We start from the raw sequence: 21,973 nt of genomic DNA, 5'->3' as shown, positions 1-21,973 counted from the left end.
AATTTTTTTCAAAATAGAAGGCTCGTAATATATTTTGTCAAATTCTCCTCAAGGTTATTACAAGGTGAACGGAAAATCCAAGTTGAATTTTCATCATTGCTTATTTGAATAATAATAGTTGAAGATACGTTAGAGAGTATCAGACTTTACCTCTATCTCATGAAAGCAAAGAAACTGTTTCCGACAACAACAAATTTGTGAAACTTACCTAATTGACTTTACATTTTTTCTTTAGTTGAAACAAAAGTGTGGATGATTTGATATTGGAAATTTCCTTAGTCCCACGATGATTTTATTAATTTGTCCTAACACAATTTAATTCCTCGTCTTAATTTCTCACTCCGATCTTTATACTAAGACTAATTAAGATACACGACAGATGTGTTAGATTTGGATCAATGAACTAATCAGTGGGATCAATTCATGAACAAATGTTTTATTAATTTTAGCATGCACTGACTAGGTGGAATGAACGTAGTCACATGCTTAGTACAACAAGACAATTTTGTTCAATTATTACATAATTAATGTTTCATTATATGAACATGTTGCTTATATGTACTTGCTTTTCTGAATTCTTTAATAGTATTTTTCTCGTTAGTTGTCATATTTTCTTTAGTATTATTTTAATTTCCTGCATTTTACTTGAGGGTTCCCCGAAAAAGGTCTTCGTCTGTCTCTCCACCTCCATGAATTAGGGATAGGATTTATCATCAGGTGCGGACCTAAGTTCAAATTGATGGTGCTCCGACCCGTTAAACTCGATGCAAAAAAAAGTATAAATATATAAAAAGTATATAAAAATTGATATAAGATGAAAAAAAGCACCTTCAAAATCAAAAAGATAGTTGGATGTTTTGGTTTCCATGCGAAATTTTAAAACTTTGGGTGTCAATACATGTGTTTCAATCTTTCGAACATCCACAACGACTAAATCTTGAGTCTGCCACTAAAATTTACGTACACTGTACTCTCCTCAAACTACACTCGTCAAATTTCACGTTGTAGTTGTTATATTGGCTTAGAAAAACGTACATGAGACAAAAAGGAAAATACACGATGAAGAATGTTGAGAGATTTGCAATGAAGTTTCTATGTATTCAATCAATTGTTCATTGGATGAGTTAGCTGTTTGATTTGTCTTACTGAAGAATATTTTTGAATAATATATTATATTGTACATTTTCTGAAAATTAGTTTTTGTGCCCCCCTCTATAGCTGCATGTACAGGAGCCATAAACCCCTTTTAATAGAAAATTATACTATTTATACACAGTTAAAATTATTTGATATGTATATATAGTTGATGTTGAATCTCCTTCAGATAGTTTCGTGTGCTTACTTTTTCGATTTTGAACCCTTTAATAAAAATTTTGATTCCGCCACTGTGCATGTATGTTGCTTGTTATCTGCATTTGGAGGCAATTTCAGCTGCTAATTCTTATTGGTTATGATGATAGATTTCCAATTGACATTAATTAAACCACCAAAAGTTACGGCGCGTTGGTTAGTATTTTTTCTTCTTTAGTAAAAAAATTTTGAATTGAATTCTCAAAATGATCAATTTACCTTTGATATGAGCACCAGGGGCGGAATCAGCTTTTTACTAAGGGATTCATCTGAATCCTCTTCAAGGAAAAATTATACTATTAATATATGATTAAAATAATTTTTATGTATATATTGTAAATTTTTGAACCTCCTTCGATTAGTTTTCTTCAAATTTTGAATCCCCTCAGCAGAAATCCTGACTCCACATCTGATGAGCACACCCTTTAAAATTTAAATGACAAGCACAGCCTCCAAAGTGTATATTAATGACGCAAATTTAAATTAGTCATAATTCAAAATAAGTATCGAACTCTAGGTGAAAAAAATATTTTTGTTGTCGAAATTATGATTGATTCTTACCAGTGCTAAAATCAACGTGAAGGTTACCCGTTGGTCAAGTAAATATTCATTATTCTTTTTTATCCAAGTACTGTATTTTTATATGTGAAATTAGTAATAGCATAGAGGAAAATTTACGATCGGTGAATGCGATGCGACCTACTGACCTTGCTTAATCTGATATAAAATTTCAAGATTTTAAATTCAATAATGACAACTATACATGAGGTTGTACTCTTTGTGAGACTTAACCGAATACCTTAAGGCACGAGCTAATGATAGTGGTGCATCCATATACATACGGTTTCCAAATCGCATCCCTCCTAACAACTCTAAATATCTATTTATATCATCCTGGTTTTGAAAAGGATGGTGTATACGTACAGGGGTGGATGATACAAGCATGAGGTGCACAAAGTTGTACCAAGCATTGTCAAAGGTTCAAATTTTGGAATCGGCAAGTGTTTGGAGCATTTTAAAGCCTTGTCAAGTGGAAGGAGGAGAAGGCCGGGAACCATTACACTCGAGAGGAGTCTCACTTGAAGGACAAAATGGACTTTGCACACTATGATTTGACACTCAAGAGGCGCCCCATTTTAGGGCTATTGTTGTCTTTTAAAACTCCTTTTTTACACTCCAAAGGAGCACCCTTCATTAAGAGTATTTTTGTCTTTGTTTGTAATAAGTATAAATAGGCACCTTAGCTCTTATTTTTCCTAAGTTTTGACATAATGAATTGTGTGAATTTCCAGATTGTAATATTAGTGTTAGCTTGTAGTATTCTCCTTCTCCTTAAGAGAGAGAAACCGAATTAGGGTTAGCACAATTGATGGATTTCACTTGTGTTGACAAATTGGCAAGAAAGGTGGGTGTTGAAGAGTGTGAATTCCCTTGGTCCACCTAAGAGGAAGGTTTGAGCTTCTATTGGTGAGGTGTGATTGATGGTTTGATACACCATCTTTTATTAATCACTTGGTAGAAGTAAGGGTCGTTCTATCTATCTTTACATTTATGCAATCTTCTTCTTCATCCCCTTTCTTTTGTGTCGTTTTTGCTTGCTGATTTTTGCATCTTGTGTGTCCATTTCGTGAATTCCTAGTCTTCTCTTGTATCATTTGGTATCAAAGCCATGTTTTAGGGTTGTTCCTACAACCCTAAGTCTTGGATCTAAGAAAATCTCAACAAAAAAGTGTAGAAAATCGAAAATCTCACAAAAAAAATTATAAACTCGTTTTTGTGTTTGGACAGATTTTAAAATCTTAGATCTACATGTTTTTGTGTTGTTTTGTTGGTTTCAAGTGCTAGATTCTTGTTCCCTAGCACCTAGGGAGTCTATATCTACATTTGGAACAAGATTTGATTGTTTTTTAGCTAAATCCACCATTGTCGTGCCTTGTTTGAAGTTTTTTGAGGTGGAATCTCTTGGTGCATATCATTTTGTGGTGTGTTTGTGGCTAATTTTGTGTTATTTGAGCTTGCTTTAGCCCCAGGAACCTAGATACAAAAGAAAAATTAAAGTTAGAGTTCATTTGCTTTGTGGTCAAACTTGGGTCAACTCTTGAATATGCATATTGTTCTTTACCATCTTCATAGCTTGTTGAAGAAGAATATTCAAAGAGTGTGTTTAATCCAAAAAAGGAGAAGAACGAGAGTGTACTTGGTGTTTATGAAGGAGTATTCCTTGGCATATTCATTGTCATCCAAAAGAAAGAAGAGACAAAGGGAATAATCAAGTATAATTGAAAGTACAAGGAGGGGACCAATCCATTTTGAATTCATTTGAAGCTCTAAAAGGGCTCCAAACCTTCAATTTTTCCCTCCCAAGCTAAATTTCTTCTTCTTGTAATTGTTTTTGGCCGAAACAAGTGAATTGCAATTTGAAAATTTTGAAAAGTGACGTCCAATCACAAGTTGCAACGTCATCACTTATACAAACAACCAAATTGAGTTCTAAATTAGATTTTTAAGTTTCTATTTGTTGTTTCTAGTTGTTTTTGTGTTGATTCTATCACTAATTAGCAAACTAGTAAGTACCCACTAGGTTGATAATTAGTCTTGATTCCATTTTGTTCGTGTCTTCACTTTTTGTGTGTTTTTCTTGTTTTAAAGTCATAGTAGTTTGTTGGTTCAAGTCCGTGCATCATTTTATTGAGTCTTATCAAACAAAAATCGATTTCGGACCAAGGCATATTCACCACTCAATTCACTTACCAAGTATTGCCAAGTATTCAACACTTGTGAGACCAAGTGTGAGGTGAGATCCGAGTATGAGTGTGTGTGGTTATTTAAACTAACTTATTTGTTCGTTTTGTAGGTTTTTTGCCTTTGCTGTTTTTTTATTCTTTTTAGGTACCTTGACAATGGAAGGAACAACATCATCCACTCTGGATAGTTATAGTATTTATACTACCTCAGATCCTTTTGAAAATTTCCATCGGCACTTTGAAAGTCTACGCCAATTGATGATTGAAGCATGCCATCTAAGCCGAATCACCACTAACCAAGATACTAGCATTTTGCCTAGTATCAATTCTCCTTGTGTGCAGGTTCAAGATAATATACTTCCACCGGAGGATTCAAGGAGAGTTCCTCAAGAACACATGGTTGTTGATCAAATGAAGCTCTTGGCTAAGAATTCCAACTTTGGGAAAAATGACAAAGAGGTGATGCAAGGAAGAATTCTTGACAAACTCCCTTGTAATGAGAGCTTCCCAAAGGAACAAATGGGCTGCCATGATCCAAACCTAGGTGAAGGTCACACCTTATGTGAGCTAAAAGGTAACAATGCTATCTCCTACACTCTTAGAAACTTAGAATGTCGTGATGTGGCTAGTAGTAGTCAAATAGATGTAGTTGATGGTTTGCTTGGAGGAGAATCGCATGAGTTTTCCCTTTGTAATACTCTTGTTATTGTTAGATTGCATGAAGACCAAATTCTTGATATAAGTTTGCAAGCACTAGTTGATCCTAAAGATGACAAAATTGATTCTTTTTGTAAGAATGATTTGTGTTCATCTAGTGCTAGCACTTATGACTTGAATAAGGTTCCATTATTAAGTGACAAGAGTATTCACACACTAGTTGACCCTTGTGAAAACCGAGGTGAGTCTACGTTGATATGTGAGTTGCCAACAACTAGTGAGGATGTGAATGATGATCAGTTTACTCACGAATGTAGCCCACTACTTGAGTTTATGTATGATGTGCTTGATGAGCCTCAAGTTAGTGTTAATGTATATAATGTTGATCTTGATAATGAATATGGTCCCTTGAACTTCTTATGTGGTGAGAACCTTTCTATTAATTATGTTCTTGGTGATCATGTGTATGGAGAGATTGCGAATGATGAGGTGTATGTTGTTAAGGGAAGCCTACTAAGCCGTAGGTCCTTATCCTTGTGTGCTAGTCTTCCCTTAAGAACAAATGCTTTGGGTGAGTGTGATACCCTAGTAGATGGAATGAGTAGCTTCGGTTTAGTCTCTTGGCCATTTCACCCATTTGATCCCGGTGTATTAGTGGGGAGGAAAAGAGATTATTTCGACTTGTGCTTATTTTCCTTTGATGTTTGTCTTATACCTATCCTTTGTAAAGCTCATACTAGATGTTTCATGGTTAGAACAAAGGATTGTTGGTTGTATTTTAAAAGTGTCGCCCTTAGCACGATGTTTTCACACTTGATTCCTTTCTATACTACCTCTTTAGCTATGATGATAGGCATGTTAATTCTGAATTTGTATTGTGTAGAGGTAGGAAGTTTGATGACTGGTTTCCTTGTTTGAATGATAGTGATGTGTGGGTGAGGTGGACCTTAGGATCAATAATGGAACCATATTTAATGAGGCCCTTTGTAGAGGTAATGAAACAAATGTATCTTATGGTTCCTAAGCCAAAGGTAGTCTTACCTTTTGGGTATAGTAAAGCCGTTAAGACAATTGTAGTTTCCTTATCTCTTGATATTTGCCAAAACCACCTCCTTTATGTCATTCATTCTAAGCTTCTCATTTCACACACAAAGGACCAGTGGTTGAATTTCAAATGTGAACAACCTTGGAGTGTTGAAATATGTGATGATTTTGGGTTGGACTTTCCTCTCTTTGATGCATATCTTAGTCATGTCCTTTGTGTTGCTTATAGTAAGTGTTTCATGATTATTACAAAGGATTGTTGGCTACATTCTAAGAGTGTGCCCCCTCGGTGTGTTCATATAATTTGGCACTAATGCTAATCCTCCTACCAAGAAGATTGTGTGCTTGTTTTTCTTCTCTCTTTGATTTTGTAGGATCTGAATTTGAGGACAAATTCCTTCAAGATGGAGAGAATAATACAAGCATGAGGTGCACAAAATTGTACAAGGCATTGTCAAAGGTTCAAACTTCGGAATTGACAAGTGTTTGAAGCATTTTAAAGCCTTGTCAAGTGGAAGGAGGAGAAGGGAACCGTTACACTCGAGAGGAGCCTCACTTGAAGGACAAAATAGACTTTGCACACTATGATTTGACACTCAAGAGGCGCCCCATTTTAGGGCTATTGTTGTCTTTTAAAACTCCTTTTTTACACTCCAAAGGAGCACCCTTCATTAAGAGTATTTTTGTCTTTGTTTGTAATAAGTATAAATAGGCACCTTAACTCTTATTTTTCCTAAGTTTTGACATAATGAATTGTGTGAATTTCCAGATTGTAATATTAGTGTTAGCTTGTAGTATTCTCCTTCTCCTTAAGAGAGAGAAACCGAATTAGGGTTAGCACAATTGATGGATTTCACTTGTGTTGACAAATTGGCAAGAAAGGTGGGTGTTGAAGAGTGTGAATTCCCTTGGTCCACCTAAGAGGAAGGTTTGAGCTTCTATTGGTGAGGTGTGATTGATGGTTTGATACACCATCTTTTGTTAATCACTTGGTAGAAGTAAGGGTCTTTCTATCTATCTTTACGTGTATGCAATCTTCTTCTTCAATCCTTTTTTTGTGTTGTTTTTGCTTGCTAATTTTTGCATCTTGTGTGTCCATTTCGTGAATTCCTAGTCTTCTTTTGTCTCAGGTGGAGCTACCCTTTGGCTATGGGGTTCATTTGAACCCCCTTCGACAGGAAATTGTGCTATTTATATATGTTAAAATTATTTTTTATGTATATATGGTAGATGTTGAACCCCCTTCGGTTAGTTCGTATGTTTACTTCTGAACTCCCTTGGTGAAAACATAACTCCACCACTGTATACACAATCTTTTTTCTATATGAAAGTAAATAGACTGTTTCTAATAGATTTTTAGCTCAAGTATAACAAAAATAAGTATATAAAACAAATAAAATAGCAAAAAGCCATGATAAAAATTATGAAGAGAAAACAACAATATCAATGACAAAATTATACTCCTTCTGTTTCATAATAAATGAACTGTTAGATTTTGACACACATATTAAGAAAAAAGCATTAAAAACATAAATTTAACACAATTTTCCATTTTTATCCCCCCAAAAAAAAAAGTTCACCTTGTAATATCTTTTCAAAAGTCAATTGGTTGTCAAATCATAAGGGCAAATTTGAAAAAAAATTAATGATTCATTTATTTTGAAACACCAATAAATATCCCAACAATTCACTTATTCCGAAACGGAGGAAGTATTACATAAGACATACTAAAGTTAAAGAATGATGAGGTAATAGAAATATAATAAATGATGAGGTAATAGAAATATAATAATAACATGAAAATGTATTTAGAAGATGCTCAATCTACTAAATCTTCTATAATAGTCCTCAATTTTTATGTCTTTCTACCTAGGATCAATATTACTGATAAATATTTGGAAATTTAACACTTTATAACCTAGTAAAAAACATTTTATCTTACATCACTTAGATAAAACTTCAAATCTCATAAAAATATCCTTTATTCCTCTTTCACTTTTCCTATTCACGACCCACCCACACCAAAAGAAAAAGTGTCATGTTCAAAAAGGTTAATAGTTATATATATATTTGAAGTTGAAGCTAATAAAAATCGAAACGTGTATATCTACAACCAGTAAAATAAGATCAAAGTTGGATTTTACTTTTGCCAAAAATATCTAGCAGTCACATGATTTCAAATTTACAGTACAATTTTTAGATTTTTTAAAAGGAAAAAGTTAATTAAAATTTTAAAGTGAGATATAGGGAATCAACTTGGCTAAGTGTGAGTTGGAGTCTGTTTGGATCACGTTCAACAACCTGTTCAAGTGATCCAAGAAAATTTGTACTTCCCAACGTACACTGTAGTACAAAAGAATTGAGACAATAAACAAATAATTTAGTATAAGGTGTATAAAATATTGATAATGTGTAAACATAAAATGCTTGAAGGTAACAACCATTTGGTAGCTCTGATCACATGAAATCCCAATTCCCCTACAAACTAGTAAACACCCACCCACCCACCCTTACACCACAAAATCAACATATATTTAAATTATAACTTATGTTATATTTATTAGACTGACTAATGCAATAAATTTCAACATGACATGGTACTATTTATTTTGTGTAACATATTACTTACTCCGTCTCAAATTAAAATAATATATTGATTAAGAAAAAAAATTAATAATATGCATACTTTATTATAATACCCTTATTAAATGATGTTTACATTTTAATTTGAAGAAAAAATAATTAATGCAAAGGGTAAAATATGAAGAAAAAAAATTGTCTTTTCTTGATTAATGAAAAAAGTCAAGTAAAACGAGAAGTCAAATTAGAAAATTTAGGACGGATAGTTTGAGACGGAGGAAGTAGTTAATGGTGGCAATAGAGAGCTATGAGTTAGGGTGGAAATGAGATATGTTTTAGTGTGGAGAAAACACAATTAATATAGAATGCAATTTGTAGAATTTGTGTTTTTTTTTTTTAATAAAAAAAAGTTATTTTTCTAAATTTTTACGTCTAAATTTCTAGTGAAATAAATTATAACTTATGTTATGCATATGTTACACTGGCTAATGCAATAAACTTCAACATGGCCACTACTATTTAATTTGTATAGCATATTATTTAATGGTGGCAATAGAGAGCTACGGATTAGGGTGAAAATGAGATGTGTTCGAGTGTGGGAAAAATGCAATATGTAGAATTTGTGTTTTCTCTACATTTATCAAGGAAATTATTTTTCTCCATTCTAACGTCTAAAATTTCTAGTGAAAATATTTGTTATCAATGAACATAGGAAATTTTTTTAAAATAGTTTTCCCACACCCTATATTAAAATGTTTATAGAGTTATATTACCATCAAACATGAAATAACAATACAAAGTTATTACTCTATTTAAAGCAATAAAAGAGAGAATTAGGAAAAATTACTCTAAGGATGGATATGTAATACTTATTTTCTTATTAATACCTGTATTATACGAGATGTTATTATAATGTGACAGTCTTCCTTCCAATATTTTTAACCAAATTGTTTTCTCACTGCTCCTTTAAGACAACAATAAATGATGCTAAGATTAGTAATTACAATAAATTTATGAATTACAAGCAAGTGGATCATAAGTACATATTTTGACTAATTAAATACTCCTCTTTCTCCATTTTAATGTTTTGTTTTACTTTTTTTAAAATTCCTTGAAGAAAACAATATTTCATTTTCCCATTTGATAATTTTTTAATTTTAACTTTCCACATCACACACATGTTTGAAATCTTACAATTAAATTTGTTGATACATTATACATATTTTTAAAAAGATCAAAAACATTTTAAAAAATTCTTTATTTTCTTAACCTCTCAATCAATTAAAAAATCAAAGAAATTAGATGAAGAGAGTCAACATATTTAATCAAACATTACAACAAAAGTGTTAATTAACTCTACTCACTATTTATTCATGATTATCAATGACATATTTTTAATTATATAAAAATAAATTAAGCTTAAATTTATGCTCAAAAAATTGAAAATTTTGGACTATTCATAACAGCCGACTGATGTCTCCTTCTTGGAAACATCATTTCACTGACTACTCTCCAAATTAGGGATGCCACGTCATCAAGATTTGTATTAATTAGTCTTATTAAGATTAAGAAAAGGATTGTTGTGTTATATGTGTGGGGCTCAAGGGGGTGTGGGGTGGGTCCCATAATTAAAAGCTGACACGTGGATCCATGATTATTGGGTGCAACCTTTGTAGTGCACATGGGGATGGGTGTTTCCTTCGAGAAATTCATGTGATCACATGTGCTTTTCTTCTGTTTTTTCTTCTTAATGTAGACCCCACACTCCTCGAGCGGAGCTTGGTAGGGTTGAGGGGTTCATCAGAATTTTTTCTTCGCTAGAAAATTATACTGTTTAGACATATTGTTTTTCTCTTTTTATACCTATATTTTCTTGTCGAGAGTTTATCAAAAACAATCTTTATATCTCTTCGAGTAGATGTAAGGCTGCGGATGTTTTACTCTCCCTAAATTGTACTTATAAATTTTACTGAATATATTATTATTTTTATTGTATACATAATTAATTTTTTATTTTTTTTTATGAATATAAAGTAGGTGTTGAATATATTCGACTTCTTCACATATTTAATTTTTATATTGTGAATCTGCTTAATAAAAATTATGATTCCGCAACTGCAGACGACTCTAGTTCCCCTGCGAGCCTATCCTGTTTTCCATCTACCCTCCAGCACCAGATTACAGTTAGCCTCTCCGTTCTCACTCGCTGGTTTTACGGACGTGACTTCACTTGCTTGTAGAAGTGGTAAAATCCAATTTTGTTTGATTACTTTTAGAACGTGCTTCATGTGAAGACATCTTGGTTGTTAAGTGGTGAGATTTGTTGTTAAATGGTTTTGACTAAAACATTTAATTAGATTGACAAAAAAAATAAAAATTGTTGGAGGTTTAAATAATATTGACATGATTACATGTATGTCTCAAAAACAAGTATGTCCAAGTATTTAATAGGAGTAAATGTATAACTTTCTTTTATTTATAATTGATTTATTTGTTTGACATTTTTAAAGATTAATCGATAATATATGTAGTTGAGAATTCATCAAAAATATTTTTTACATCATAAAAATAAAGATATGATCTACATACATTTTATTCTTTCAAATTTTGTTTGTGGAACCACTCAATATATTTTTATTGATAAAGTGAACAATATATAAAAGTAACGTGTGAAAAGCACATTTTAAAAAAAGATTCAGAGTGTAGAATGATTTTCATAATTGAGAGATGGATAAAGATAATTTTGGTATAACTTCATCGTGTAATCTATCATAATGTTCAAGCCAAAGATTAAGGGTTTGTTTGGTGCGTGAGATAAGCTAATAAATAAGGATAATTTATAAGATTATTTTATTTAACATTCTATATAAGATAGTAATGACAAAATAATCTCAAAATTAATAATATATCAAAAAATACTAAATAAAGCTTGTCGCATATTTTATCCTAAAATTATTACTGTTATCTCACGTACCGAACATCCCGTAGCTATGGCATGTAACGCGCGTGGAGTGACTCGCCATGACAAATCAAAATCCATCAGGGGCTTCTTCAACAAAAACCCAAAAGCCCAAATAACTAAAAAAAAAAAAGGAAGAGTAGGGCCAGCTTCGTTGGCATTGACATTTCTTCTATAAACAACAATAATTTAACAGTCCACCACCATTTTCACCCTATAACCATTCTCTTCTTCTCTTCTCTTCTCTTCCTCCCCTCTCAAAAATTTCTTCATGGATATCACTTGTAACAATGAAGAAACAACTCCAATACTACCCACATTATCAAGAAAAGATAAGCGAATGACACAAAAAGTGTCTAAAAGGCAAAAAAGAAGGAGAGAAAGTGGCTATATTGTTAATAGTAATAATGAGAAAAATGAAGTAGAAGAAGAAGGTGATGATGATGAGAAGGCTGAAGTGGAAGAGAAGATATTGGCATTGCAAAAAATAGTACCAGGAGGTGAATCACTTGGAGTTGATATGTTATTTGAAGAAACTGCTGGCTATATTTTGCAATTACAATGTCAAGTTAAAGCACTCAAAGTTCTTGCTAGCTTTGTTGAAGGTACTGAGAAGGCAAAGATGAAACTTGGAGGTTAAAATTGTAGTTTTATTTCTTTCTTTAGTTTTGGTACATTTTGGTTATTAATCAAAGGCCAAGTTAGCTTCTTCTTCTTCTTCTTTTTTTTGTTTTTTTTTTAATTTCTTTTGAGATAAAGGAGAAGGGCAAGTGAAAAATTGAAACTTGCACCTTTACTCACTTGTTTGGTTCTCTTTTTTTTTTTTTTTTTCGGGGGGGGGGGGGGGGGGGGGATCTTGAGGATCTAATTAGAGATGTCAAATAGGGATTAATTTTATATTTTAATCTAACTTCTCCATAATATGATTCATTTGTAAGTGTTACTTTGGATGGCTATATCTAATAGGGATGTATCGATTGGTGGAGAATTAGGGGTTATTTAGTAAATGAAGATATATAATCACCTATTGTGGACTCGTGGTGATGGATATGATTTACTTTTTTCTTATTTACGCGTATCAAATTTGAGCTCTTCAAAAAGTTTTAAAATATGTTTTTCCCATAATGATCTTACGTGATGCAAATCTAGATTAGTCTATAGGTGGTTCGATATTAAAGAATAATATGTTCTTCTTTCTTTTATCACCGAATAGCTATGCGAGATAAAAGTTGGATACACAGTTTTAAATGAGAGAAATAAGTAAGAAATTCTCTTTTTGACTCTAACCACTCGAATTTCGATATTTCTTTTTATTTCTCGTCGAAGAATGACATTTGGCTTTTGCAAAACATAGTAACTTTGGTCTAATTTTGTGTTTCTTCAAAGTAATTTATTTAATATTTATACATTATAAACTTAAAATTCAATAAATTAAAAGAGATCCAATTTCAAATTCGTAAAAGGTAATTGATGCATTAAAACTTTGACTATTATATGGGGTTTAAAAAAGAGTCAAATCATAAACATCTATTATATACACAAATCTGTAAGTTTTAAATTCTAACTTCGCTTTTAAATCAATTTCCTAAATAAAATACAGGACATCAGGTAAAAAAAAAAAAGTAAGGAATGTTCTTGGATCATGTAGTAGAAATGTGTTAGGAATGTGGTTACATGATTTGGAGGTATCTCCAATTCTCTTTACCAAGAAAAATGGTCCTCAGTTTGTCTTTGCCAGTGCCATGTTAGATCCAAAAAAATTGCCATTATAAAATTGTAAAAAAAAAGTTTCAAATTAATTAATTTTATTTAAACTTTAAACTATTTATGGATTCAGGAAAAGTGGAATTATAATGGTTTACTACTCAGTTTTATCTTATATTTGTGTCAAAGATATTTTCACTAGTTGAACGTATGATCTTCCTGATCTTATGATAACAACTTTGTCAGTTATTTTAAAACTCTTCCTTAAATTAATTTTCCTTAATATGATAATGGATAAATATTAAACTTATATACAGATAGCCTAAGTTTTGGATTGAAGTGTACAGTGATTGTTATGGTATTTATGTGAATGTGGGGTTAAATCTATGAATCATGTGGTGTAGCAGCAGTCAATTTTTCCAAAAATAGCCAGGTAATATATAGTATGAGGTACAACATGGCATCCTATGTCTGACAACTCGTACTGGACGAACCGATTTAGTGTAATGACAATTCACTTCCTACCCCTTAATTCATTTAATTAGTTACCAAAAGTTAATGGATTTAGAATTGAAGTACGCCATTCGTAAAATATGTTGGATTTTGGTACATATATATTAAGAAAAAAATATTAAAGATATAAATTTAACATAATTTTTTATTTTTACCCAATAAAAAGAAAAAATTTACCTTGTAATACTTTTTCAAAAGTTAATTGATTGTCAAATCATAAAGATAAATTTGAAAAAAAATTCAAGGATTCACTTATTTTAAACACCAATAAATACCCCAACAATTCACTTATTCTGAAACGAGGAAGTACATAACATTACCTTAATTTCAAATCATAATCTCCTGATTACGTGACAATAATTTTATCGATTAGCCAAGTAATTTCTTCGAAGTAGGGTCACCAAAAATAGGAAAATGCAGAATCCTAACATGCACGTGGACCCTCTTACTCAGAACCAACTATAATTTGAAGAAATTATGAAAAGAAATAAAGATAAAAGTTCCCTTACAAATTAGTGCCTATGTTGTTATATCACGTGTAATATAGCAAAGGATATGCTTTATTCTACCGCAGAGTTCTGAAAATGAAATACCTAATATGGATTATGGACTTCAAATCTCAATTGATCACGTGGGTTGATGGGCTAGCTAGAGGGGCTTCCTCTGAGGCCCAAATACTTATGTGTTCTTAGCTACTCGACCTCCAATTGTATGATAGGAGTTAGTTTTTGTTGAAGAGGACCAAAACAGAATATATAAAGTGTATGTTTAGTGTTGTATTATAGGAGGTGGGTGGAGAAGCGAAAATTGATACACAAGTTATCATCAAAAGAGGAAGTTTCAAGAATCTCAGATTTATAATCCAAGAAAGTGGAGAGATCGACGAGGATATTATACATTATGTTATGGTAGGGTAGATTAAACGGAAGCTCGTGTCTGGCGTCATACGTAATAAGAATATGTCACTGTGACTCTAAGTTGCGCTTTATAAAGTGATTGTTATACAAATTATGTTGTATGGGTAGGAATTTCGGCCAATCAAGAACTCGTATGTTCATAAGATGAAGGTTGCAAAAATGAGGGTAATTAAGTGTACGTGTGGTGTGGGTATATTATAAGAAACAAGATTATGAAAGAAGATATGCGTGAGGAAATGTAAGAGTAGCCTCTGAGGTGAACGGGATATCAGAAGTGATCTTTGCGATGGTTCGGACATGTGAATAGTTTTAATATTCTCTATCGAAATAACCTTACAAATCTTTCTTACGCCTTTTCTTCTAATGAACAAGTAATCTATCTCAGTCCTAGTCATCACATCATGAAAGGCCACCAAGTGCTTCTCCCTCTTCGAGAAACTCGAGTTAGTAATGACCTATGTACTTAAAAACTTTCACAGAAGTTTTAAAGATTAAACTCCTTCATTTTTATGCCCAAAGCAATGCACATCATCGTATCGTTTTTAAAGTGGTGTCCCTGTGTGATCGTTGAAATCTCCTCCTATTGATATATTATTCTTGGTCTATACTCTATAGTATACCTCTCAAAACCCCGTCTAGCTCATCCCAAAAACTCTTTTGTCCTCCTCGTCCAAACATGCGAGCGACACATATGCATTATGTATGTTATAAGTTAAACCCTCTAAAACTTAGCTTAATGACCAATATCCTATCATTCACTCTCCTAACCTATATAGTTTGCTCTCCCAGTTCATTATCTACTATTTTTTTATCAATATATTGTAGATGTTGAACCCCTTACATCTAATTTTTCTTCTATTATTGAATCCCCTCTACGAAAATCCTTACTCCGCCTCCGACCTTAACATCATCATACCATCCCTAACTAAATATAACAAACTCCTATAAACGTTGCTTCCATTGGATTCTCCACAAGTGAGGCAAATTTTAATAAAGGACACTAAGATGTATAAAGTGATTATGACAAACAAATAATGTCACAAGAAATTGTTATCTTTATATAATATTGAGAAAATTATTGCCAAAACAAATTATTTCAACAAAATTTGTCTCAGCATAGCTTGGACTTGATGGGCTGCCCAATTACCCTATGCCAATACAAACCACAATCATAGCCCAATACTTATACAACACCAATCAATAACCGTCCATTTTACAACAATAACACGTGTCATCCATCCGGTCAAAAAGCGAAATTTCATTTTTATTCCTTTTCTTTTCCGACAAGATATGATATTCTACAAACCCCAAATTACAAAAAGATATCTTTAACAAATTATTCTCATTTTTCCGCAATCAAAAAACCCTAATTTGACCTAAGGTTCTCCTTTATTTTGTAAATTATATCTCAATTTTTATTAATTATTCAACAAATGTTCACTAATTATTTAATTATTCTGTGATTATTTTCAGGTTTAATTAACTATGGCAGATGATACAGTTACTAACGGCGAAGTTTTCGACGATGCGTCGGTAGAGATCGCCGTCGACGAAACTGCCGATGCATCGGCGAAAACCTCGGTGGCACTGAAGCAGAAAATCTCGGCGTTAGAGCAAGAGAAAACTCAGCTTCTTCACGAGAATGACGTCATCAAGCAAAGAATCGGTAAGCTGAAGTCGTCAATCGAGGAATCGGAGAGCGAGAAGAAGGAACTGCAGGTGAAGACGGACAAGTTTGAATCGGAGAACAAAGCGTTAGGGTCAGTAGCCGCCAGAGCTCATGAGCTGGAAGGCGAAGTTTCGAAGCTGCAGCATGATTTAATAACTGCTATGAATGATCTAGAAGGTTCGAATAAGGAATTGTCAGGTGTGAAATCGGCGTTGGAAGGATTGAAGAGTATGGAAAACGAGAAGAGTGTGAAGCTTGATGCGGTTGAGAGTGAGAGAAATCTGCTGTTAACGAAATTGGAGAAGTTAGAAGCTTCTGGAAACAATCAGAAGGAGGAAGTAGAAGGAAAGGAAGAAGAAATCCGGGGTTTAAAGAAGCATATTGAGGAATTAGAGGGCCTTGTTGTGAATAACGAGGAATGGGAGAAGGAGAAAAAGGAGCTTCATATGGTAAAGGAGGAATTAGAGAAGAGAGTTAAGGATATGATTGAGAAAGCCGCGGCGTTGGAGAAGAAATTGGTTGAGAAAGAAAGGATTATTACTGAAAGGCTTGCTGATAGCAATATTAATGGCATTCCTATTGGTGATGATAAAGTTGGGTTTTTCGGTGGTGAAGTAAATTTTCCACTGGTTGCTGGATCATCACTTGTTGCAGTTGCTGTTGTTGGTGTTATTTGGTATCTTCGATATGGAAGAAAAACAGCGTAAACCCTTAGCTTGATCTTGAATAAGTTTTAGTCTTTTTGGTTATGTGCTGATCAAGATATCGAATTTACAGTTTTGATAGTTGTTTGGTTATGTTGGATTATTAGTTAACTTTTTGGTCTTAATCAGATAATAGATTACACTATTATGGTTATTAGCTTATGGTGCTGAAATATGTTTGTTTGCTAAGTTGGAGATAGTTGACATACTTGTATTAGTTCTTGTTTCCACAAGTTCAATTACAATGGTTTTGTAGTTTTTTCTTTGTGCTGTAATTGCTTAAAGAGTTTCTGAATCTGTATGTAATAATGTGTTTTTGTTGAAATGATTGAATTGCTTAAACGCTTTTTGATTGCTTCTTTCTCATTCCAGGAGTTTGATTACAATTCTTTTGCAGTTTTTCCTTTGTTATGTTATCGCTTAAAGAGTTGCTGAATATGCATGTGCTAATGTGTTTTTGTCGAATGATTGAATTGCTTTCACACTTTATTGATTGTTTTGTTTTTATAATGTCTTGTGAGTTATATCACTGTGAAGCAGGGTTGTTGCTATTGCAATTACCGGACCATTTATGTAGTTTCTTTCTGGTTGGATTAATAACTGATGCCCCTTCCTACATTTTGTTTAATGGTTGAATTGCTTAAACACTTCCTTGATTGTTTCGGATTGTAAAGTGTTGGAGCTGTATCACTGTGAAGCAAGGTTGTTGCTATTGCAATCACATGACAACGTTTTCATAGTTTTCTTTCTGGTTCGATTAATTACTGATGCCCCTTCCTACAATTAGTTACTTTGCAGTGGAAAAAACCAGAAAGATGATCCTTACTTTGACCATATCTTAGGTAGCAGTAACAGTATCTTCTCTGGGTGTATTACATTTCCATGAACTTGCTGAGCTCTAGCTCCTTAATTGATGTTCTCCTTTATGAAATTGTAAGTTTGTATCATAAACAGAATTAAGAATGTGCCATAACTATGTACATTGTGCCAAAAGTGTGAAGACAAGCCACAGCCTTAGCTGTAGGGACTAGGCGCTCTAAGATAGCTTCAGCTTCATTTACAAAGTTCCATTCGACGCCAAAAATAGAACAAAAAACTTGCTGTTGGCCTTTCTCTTCTGGATGTGATTGTTCTTATCTTCAAAGCATCTAAAGTCCCTTTCTTTCCAAATTTTCTACCAGATAAAAGCTGGTATAGTGTTCCATCCAGCTTCTCAAAAAAGCATCAGTGTTGTTTGGCATGGGTCATTTTACTCCCAGGAAGTTCCAAAATAGTTTCCAAATCTCGTTTGTACTTGGACAGTGAAGAAAAAGATGGTTGTTGACTTTCCCCTTTGATGTGTCTTTCCTTGAGCTGATCAGAAGCAGCCTCTCTATATCCCAAGGTAGGGGTAAGATCTGCATAGACACTACCTTTTCCAGGGGATAGGGGATTACACTGGGTATATTGTTGTTCCACATAAGTAGCACCTACTGCAGAGAAAACTACCACTTTTCTATAGGTTTTCGTGGGGTAAAGAGATGCTTTCGCAACCTGCCATCGTGGGTTATTACCATCAGCTTGTGAACATTGACACCTGCAACTCCCTGATCTGGCCCCTTTTTCATTCTTTTCTCAATGTGGATTGGGGCTGGTTTATTTTTGATTCATGCATGAGACGTGATGGTTCTCACTTTTAACACCTGGTTTATGCAAGTTTATCCATCATTTCTCATTGTTATTTTTCGATGCTGGCCATCTTTTCTTATTTGTCTATGTCCTCCCATCACTTTTGCAACTTAGATGTGTTGTCTCGCGTTTTCAACATACCAGTTTGTTATTTGCTCCATTGCCTTTGAAATGCACTGTAGCTACTTGTTAGGCCTTTGTGGGGCTCTGTTGGGAAGTCATCTTATCCGATTCTTGTGGTGATAAGGAACTGCTAGCTGAAGTGGTGATGCTGTAACCTCCTCTACTAAAAGATGACGGTTCAAATCTCACCAGAGACAAAAGAATGTTGGATGATATCTCTTTCCATTTGTCCTAAGTTTTGGTACACGGTGTCACCTAGATATCATATTTACAATATTTATTTGCTTATAGTGTCCAACTCTACAGTGGGATGAATTTGGAAGAACACCTTCTGATAGAAGTTTTAATTTTTCAAGTATACCAGCTGAACCTCCTTTAACTTGGATTACATAATTCTTATGATGAACAAATGAAAGCGTGAACGTAAAATTTGAGGAGAAATCAATGATAATTCACTTCACATTATTTTCAATCGAAGGGAGTTTTGGAAATCAAATAATTTGATATCCTAGATGAATGTACAATAACGGAGAGCGCGTATGGCATGGGATTTGAACTAGCGTATATATTCGCATTTAAAATACTAGTGGATACAAATACTGTATGCTATCGACAAAGATCCAAAATCCACAAATCCACCTTTGCCTAAAACACAAGTATTAGGATTCGGGCCTTTGAGAATGGAAAATATTCTGACAAGTATGTTATCTCCGAAAAAGGGTCATACAATGTGCAAATTTAAATTTAATCAAATTTTAATATGAATACCAAACATGTGACGTTAAAAAAAGTAGTACGGAGTAAAAGATTGAGTAGTGGCTCTGTCGAAAAATATTACGTATAACGAAAAGTGAAGAGTTAAAAGATGGTATCTTTCCAGAATAGACTTTACCATTACAGGTGACATGACAAAGGGGACATTTCATATTTTCATAATGAATTTGAATTAATCGGCCAATAAATTTTAATTAAATAGAATAAAAGGCTTAAGTTGAAAAAAAAAAAAAGTAGACATAATTCATAAATTTGTAGTACCCTTTTTTTTTCTTTCTAATACAAAACGAAGGAAAAGAACCAACCATAGGCGTTTCAACAAAATCTGAAATGAATAATTATGGTCTTCCTCTTCATCATAAGGCGTGCATATGTACCAACATGAGCGATGATGATATAATAAAAATCTCCCCAATCTTAATTAAAGATCTCAAACTCAAATTTTTGAAAAAAAAAATCAGTTGTTACTTGTGAGTCGGATCCCATTGCAGGTTCACGCTGTTTTGGAAAATCAATAATCAAAAACACATTTAATAAGATATATCGATATTTTGAGTTTTATAACTCAATTATTCAATGCGCTATTTTTTTTATCTAAACTGTTACTAATTATTTATTTATATTTGATTTTTCACTCGGTGTTTGGTATTAGAGCCCCGACTAATTCAGATCGCACACTGTAGGGCACATTTTGAGGTTGACACTCGATACCGAAACCTTTGATTGAGGATAAAGTAATCCCACCACTACACAACTCCTACGCAAAGAGGTGATGTTTCAGGCAGAAAAAAATAAATATTTGATAATTAAATTATATTTTTAATAAATAATTAACGATATTTAAAATAGAAAAAACTTCAACACATAATAATTTAAATATGAAACTCAAAAAATGTAAATAATTAGAAGTTACTCTTTCACTCAACAACAAAAAGAGAAACAAACAAAAAGGTAGAAGGTGCATGTGTAACAAAAACCCCTTGTTAAACCCACAGAAAATAGAGAGTGCAGTGTGTGTGTGAAAGGTGAGTTGGAGTTAGAAAATCCTCATTAATCCAAAGTTTCTCACTCAAAACAATTAGGTTTTATGTCATCAGGGCCATGGCATTGCTCCTGCATTTTCTCCCAATCTCTTTTTTTCTTCCTTTAAGGTAATTAAATCCACTAATTCACCTTCTCTTCTAGTTCTACTAAGCAAAATTTCATTTAGCTATCTTTATTTTTCTTGCTCTTAAGCTTTTGAAAATGGAACATGAGTTAATTAAGCATGTTTCTTTTGTTGGTATATGTATCGATATATGATGGAGAATTATAGCGTTGGTGGATTTAGAATTTGAAGTTTATGAGTTACTTACTGAAAAGACTACGAAGTTAATATACAATACTCCTTCCGTTTCAATTTGTTTAGCAGTTTTCGAATCTTGTCATCATAACTAAATATATGTGAAATGTATCAAAATCCCCTTTAATCTTGCAGTCGTAAAGACGCCACGTGGAAAGTTAAAATTAGAGAGTTGCCAAAGGAGGATAGAGACATTCTTTTTTTAAATGAATAATTAAGGAAAGTAATATATAATGGATGTTTTAATACTTATATAGAGGTTGAGCAAAGGTTATAAACTAGCACATAGCTTTCTAGATCAACCACTAATCACATATATATTATTGATCTGGTCTTTTTGGTACTTTTTTACTTAGAACTTAGAAGGAGGAAAAGTTCTTTACATTATACTACTTGTATAAATGATTCAGAAAGTATTATATTTTCCATGGACAAGATTTAGAATTCCTTATTTAAGCCATTATGTGCTTGAAGCCACTAGTATGTAGGTGGAAAAGATTTGTTATATGTAATGAGTTACCCACGCGTGCATTCGCACACTTAGCTCACCCATGTAGAGGTGTTAAAATGGGATAAATGGGAGTTGCAGGGCCAGCTCTAAAATCTGGTGCGTGTATAGGGGTGTCGATGCACCTATTGTGTTTGGACCTGATGCCATTCCTTAATTGTTTTCTACTTACTTCTGCAGGCCGAATAGAGAAGTAGGATTAAATCTTGCTTCAGAAGTTTTGAGGTGTTCAGCTGCAAAACCTGGTTGAATTTGCTGGTCCTTTTGCTTTCCTGGAACATGTGAACCTTGAACATGTAAGTACATTGTACTTAAGTGGGGAATGAAGCCATTGGTCCGCAAAGCATATCAATCTTAGTAATATGTTGACAAAACCTGTTGTGGGATTCATTTAGAAGAAGATTTATTCCATTTTATTTTTGTTGTGAATTTTGATCTGTCTATTCAAATTCGATTGAGAATCAATGCTCAATTAGCTTTCCGGTATGTGATCAATGCAAAAGCATAGTGTGGTAGTGTAAAGAGCAAAAACACAGGTGTGGAAGTTTTTCATGGCCATAATAATCCCCTTTATCGTCACTGTAAACATTGGTTGCTGATGTGTCTCCGAAAACTCAAAGTCAATGTCATCATGTCATGCACCTTGAGATGATAATTGTGTGTAAATCAGAGCTGCCTTGAGTTAGAAGTAGGAAAATCAAGTGGTCTTTTAATTGA

General features: G+C 33.2%; 2 protein-coding genes and 1 long non-coding RNA gene across 4 annotated transcripts; all 3 read left to right on the top strand.

Annotated features, from left to right (window-relative positions):
* The first annotated feature begins 11,528 nt into the window (after nt 1–11,528).
* On the top strand, nt 11,529–12,044 carry LOC107877356 (transcription factor PAR1). Its single transcript, XM_016724015.2, has one exon. It carries the CDS (start codon nt 11,606–11,608, stop codon nt 11,972–11,974), a length of 369 nt encoding a protein of 122 aa, XP_016579501.1. The 5' UTR covers nt 11,529–11,605; the 3' UTR covers nt 11,975–12,044.
* A 3,552-nt stretch (nt 12,045–15,596) lies between these two features.
* On the top strand, nt 15,597–17,184 carry LOC107878493 (peroxisomal and mitochondrial division factor 2). Of its 2 annotated transcripts, none has more exons than XM_016725509.2 (2): nt 15,597–15,849; nt 15,942–17,184. In XM_016725509.2, the coding sequence occupies exon 2, from the start codon at nt 15,954–15,956 to the stop codon at nt 16,842–16,844; it is 891 nt and encodes a 296-aa protein (XP_016580995.1). In that variant the 5' UTR covers nt 15,597–15,849; nt 15,942–15,953; the 3' UTR covers nt 16,845–17,184. The 2 variants fall into 2 exon arrangements, with proteins under 2 accessions (XP_016580995.1, XP_047271435.1); XM_047415479.1 differs by having other exon boundaries at nt 15,741–15,864.
* A 3,158-nt stretch (nt 17,185–20,342) lies between these two features.
* Nucleotides 20,343–21,685, top strand: LOC124900114. The gene is made up of 2 exons (XR_007057857.1): nt 20,343–20,557; nt 21,437–21,685. It is a non-coding gene; the product is annotated as an uncharacterized LOC124900114 (long non-coding RNA).
* Nucleotides 21,686–21,973: the final 288 nt, after the last annotated feature.

This window comes from Capsicum annuum, chromosome 7, assembly GCF_002878395.1.
Source record: "Capsicum annuum cultivar UCD-10X-F1 chromosome 7, UCD10Xv1.1, whole genome shotgun sequence".
In the NCBI taxonomy this organism is placed as follows: Eukaryota; Viridiplantae; Streptophyta; class Magnoliopsida; order Solanales; family Solanaceae; genus Capsicum; species Capsicum annuum.
Note: the sequence above shows the minus strand (reverse complement) of the source record. Positions and strands in the feature narration are given on the sequence as shown.

Coding starts and splice junctions, on each gene's coding strand:
- LOC107878493 (XM_016725509.2), top strand. CDS start 15,954: ATGGCAGATGATACAGTTACTAACGGCGAAGTTTTCGACGATGCGTCG.
- LOC107877356 (XM_016724015.2), top strand. CDS start 11,606: ATGGATATCACTTGTAACAATGAAGAAACAACTCCAATACTACCCACA.